Source organism: Stegastes partitus, unplaced genomic scaffold (assembly GCF_000690725.1).
Source record: "Stegastes partitus isolate 25-593 unplaced genomic scaffold, Stegastes_partitus-1.0.2 Scaffold1358, whole genome shotgun sequence".
NCBI classification, from domain to species: domain Eukaryota; kingdom Metazoa; phylum Chordata; class Actinopteri; family Pomacentridae; genus Stegastes; species Stegastes partitus.
The window spans coordinates 60,333-64,407 of NW_007579089.1; the positions used below are offsets into that span (position 1 = coordinate 60,333).

The 4,075-nt window shown below is 46.9% G+C and overlaps 1 protein-coding gene across 17 annotated transcripts in view; it reads right to left on the reverse strand.

Moving 5' to 3' along the window:
- Nucleotides 1–4,075, reverse strand: part of LOC103369986 (sodium/calcium exchanger 1-like) — a 15,666-nt gene that overhangs the window by 9,169 nt on the left and 2,422 nt on the right. For 5 of the 17 annotated variants that reach the window (XM_008298863.1, XM_008298865.1, XM_008298870.1 and 2 more), the window contains exon 2: nucleotides 198–304. The exons of 4 other annotated variants lie outside the window; for them this stretch is intronic. In XM_008298863.1, the coding sequence (XP_008297085.1) occupies nucleotides 198–304 (107 nt within the window). Of the gene's footprint in view, nucleotides 1–174; nucleotides 305–4,075 lie in introns of all 17 variants that reach the window. 8 more of the 17 variants (XM_008298866.1, XM_008298871.1, XM_008298878.1 and 5 more) reach the window with 4 other exon arrangements.

A 4,075-nucleotide genomic window follows, 5' to 3' on the forward strand; every position in this document is an offset into this window, starting at 1 on the left:
GTTAATGTGATGTAAACTGTGTCACCTGGTTTCAGTCACAGCACTGAGGGAATAAGTCACCTCAACCCTTTAAAAACTTGTTCAGATTTGACTTTGACTTGAACCGTCAGGGTGACCGACTGGTTGAGGTGAGTCGGGATCAGCAGAGGTCATTAGTGATGTGGGCGGGGCCACACCAGCAGGACACGCCCCCACACCTTTCCTCTGGCTCATCTCCAGCAGCCGCGGCTCCCCGATTTCTAGGAAGAAGTTCTTGTTTTTCTCGTACTCTTCATCATCGATGATATTGATCCGAATAGTTTTGCTGAAACAGAAAGAAAGCAGACAAGAAGAAGAAGAAGAAGAAGAAGAAGAAGTGTGCAGAAGCCTGACGAGTGATGAAGCACAGACAGGTGGAGGTGAGGACACTGCAGAGGAACGCTTCGACCGTCTGGAAAAAGTGCAGGTGAAGCTGTGAGCTGATGGAGGAACTCAGTGGATTTACCAGCTGAAGAGAACGTTAGAGTGGAGCTGACAGCGCCGCGACCCGGTTCTGAAAGCACAACTTGTTCAACATGATCTTGTAAGAAATCCCCAACATGAAGCTGAAACACGAAAGATTAATAATAATAATAATAAATCCACTTTGCATTTTGAGTAATTCATTTGAATGTGTTTTATTTGATGAAAACGACTCATCATGGAGACAAGCTGGTATCTGAGGAATGAATGAGTGGTTTTGATGATCAGAGCTGATGTTGGAGCCTCAGCGTCAGTGACAGTCAGGTTTACTGGAGGTTTGTTGATGCACAGCGCTGTTCTTTTCAGATTACTGCAGGTGAATAGACGGACGAAGGGAGTCCTAGTTCAGGATGATAACTGGTTATTTGTAAGATGTGCTGCTGGTTGCTGGTGCTCAGGGCGGCGGGTCAAACCCAGAACCATGACGACACTCTGAGCTGCAGGCTTCGGCTGAATATGAATGTTCGCTGGGAGCAGATTTCTGCCTTCAGTCTGCTTGTGGGCTTCAGGATCACAGCGTGTTTCCGTTCAAACGTTTTCAGATGCTGAGCTTCAGTCAAACTCAACGTGAGAATGTTTCCATTCAGTGTTTTAGATTTAAAATCGTTTTCTGCTGTTTTTAATCTACTTTTTATTGTTTTGACCCAAATCTGAGCCTAAATCCTGACAGTTTATCAAAATCTCCTTATTCTACACGGATCACTTAAACATCCACAGTGTTTGCTTCAACAACATCCTGTAGAACCAGAACCTTCCTCCTCCTGGTTCTGACCCTCCACCACTGACTCCTCTGTGGAACATCTTTCTACAGCTGATGAGGACAACATGAGCTCCAGGGTTGAACATCTGAGGATCTCTCCACCTGTGCTGCTGTCAGGAGACGCCTCTGAGTTCTGTCTCCTCCTTCATGTTCTGGTTCCACAGAGCTGCAGAGCAACATGGACCTCAGTGGGTTAAAATGAGACGGAGTAGAGACGGCCTGGATCTCTGGAGGGTTCGGCGGCTGCTGCTGGTGAGAAGCTCAGACTCTGCCTCATCTCTGCTGCAGCAGTAAAACAGTCGCAGATAAAAGGTGGCGTCCGGCCAGCGGCGACAGAGACAGGCTGCATCATGCGCCGCTTTATGGGCCGACGCTGAGCAGAACCCGCTCGCCACTGACGGGCCTAATAAGGAAGAGCGCAGCCAGATGTTTATCTGCAGCAGAGGAGCTGAAGTCCAGCGAGAAACATCCAAACGTCTTCAGCCAAAACCGGAGGCAGAAACACTTTCAGCCGGCGCTGGAGAGGCTGGGCTCTGGGCTCATGAACAAACAGACCGCCTCGTTGTGACGTGTGGACGAGTGTCATGTGTGAGAAGATAAAAGACACTGAGACGTGGTTTCATGCTGCTCCTCCAACAACCTGAAGACGAGGATTCGGTGCCGGTCAGCTCCGGCTTGGTTCCCCAGGCGCTGGAACCAGGGGTTCTGAGTTCTGACAACTCAGAGTGAGATGACGTTGAAGCAGCTGCTGGTAACCGGGACACAGTTCATCAGTCGACCTAACTGTCGGGAGCCGTCCTGCTAAACCGAGCTCTACGGCGGTAGAACTGGTTGAGAACCCGACTCGGCAGAACCTGAGCTCCACTGTCTCATGCTGTCGGCAGACCTCCTGTTAACGTTGCTCTGAATTACAACATGTTCTCCTTTTAAAATGTGTGAACTGTGAATTTCAGACAAACACCACAAATAATGTGTCTCTAATGATCCAGAACTGAGAACTCGGCATTAAAACACCAGAACACAGGAAACTAGAACCTATACGTCCGTTTTTAGTGATTATCTGAAACGGCAGCAAGATGTGGAAAACTGTCTGACTTAACATGTTAGAAATAAAGGAAAGGTGTCCTGTGTCAGCCCGATGCTCAGTCTGCAACCCGACTGGACGGTTAATCAGACGAATAATCAAAAACCCCCGTTAATGTGGAGGAGACGCTGCTTCTGGTCACTCTGGAGGTTTTCTGGAAGATAACCGGACTTCCAAACCGCCTCACTGACTGATCGTCACCTTCACGAGCGAAGAGCCTTCAGCGTCCGACATGTGGAGGGTTTAATAAGTGAAGGCGTTCTGCTTTTATAAAACCACCGTCATTAAACAAACGCTTCTGACAACAACAGATGTTACCTGTGGATCATATGGATATACACATGAATATATGTGTACAGTATATATATATATATATATATATATATCTGATTGTTTCAACCATATAGAAGTCTACATCAGAACCCTGGATTTATACAGATGATACTGACAACAACAGATGTTACCTGTGGATCATATGGATATACACATGAATATATGTGTACAGTATATATATATATATATATATATCTGATTGTTTCAACCATATAGAAGTCTACATCAGAACCCTGGATTTATACAGATGATAACAACTTGTTTTTCTTTGTTGTTGTTTTAAACGAGTGGCCATAAAATTACTGTTTATTTTCTACTTTCTGTTGCTTATAGATTTTTTCTGCTTTATTCAGTTACAGAAAAATCTGTTGGAGTGGAACAGCTCTGACCTGTGAGTCAGCAGAAGTCTGCACTCCGATCATTTGTTCTTTTACAGTGTTTTGGCTGCAGCATCACAGTTCGACTGTCTTTAAATCAACTCAGAATATAATCGTTCTGCTGATGTCTGTTTGGTGGTTTTAACGTGTTTTTCTGCTCCCAGGTTTTCACAGTTTTCGCGGTGAGTTTCCGGGCGTGGTGGTTCTTCGCTCTGCCTGAGGAGCGGCGCCGTGGTGGGGCAGCAGAAGGTGCTCCACGGTGTGACGGGGAGTCTGCAGCAGCTGCTGGTGGTGGAGCTGCAGACGCTCTGCGGTGTCTATATAAGGCTCTGCAGCTCCGGCCTCATCAATAAAGAGCAGCTCCGCGAGCGTGGCACCTTTTCCACTTCAACACTCTGGAAATAAACTCCTGTCTGTGCGGACCACCAGCCAGCGGTCACATGACGGCGTGGAGGCGGAGCCAGTCAGTCACAGCCGGTTCTGTTCTGATAAAGAACGGGGAGTGATCCAGGCAGATGAAGGCTTCGCTTCATGGTTTTAACCCTTTGAGGCTGTTTTCAGGGAATCGCAACACGTTTCACGTCTTATCGAGGCCGTTTTCTGAAAATACCTCCACATGTTTAAATCAACCTTTACATGAGGAGAAAAGGTGTGTTCTGAACTTCTGGTTCACGTGGATCTCAGAGACATTGTCTGGAATCAGGAAGCATCAGAACCATGATGGTGGGACAGTGTGTGAGCTTAGTGCCAAAAAACAGAAAACAGAAAACAACCGTGAAAAATGATTTTACAAAAATATAAAAACCTGGAACCAACGTGGTTCCAGATGTTAAACCCTGGAGCTCATGTGGTCTCCTCGTCCTGCAGATGTTGAACTATCTCCATGTCTCCAGACTGTTCCTGTCTGCTCATCAGCTGTAGAAAGATGTTCCACCATCATCCACCATCTACAGGAGCAGAACCAGGAGGAGGAAGGTTCTGGTTCTACAGGAGCAGAACCAGGAGGAGGAAGGTTCTGGG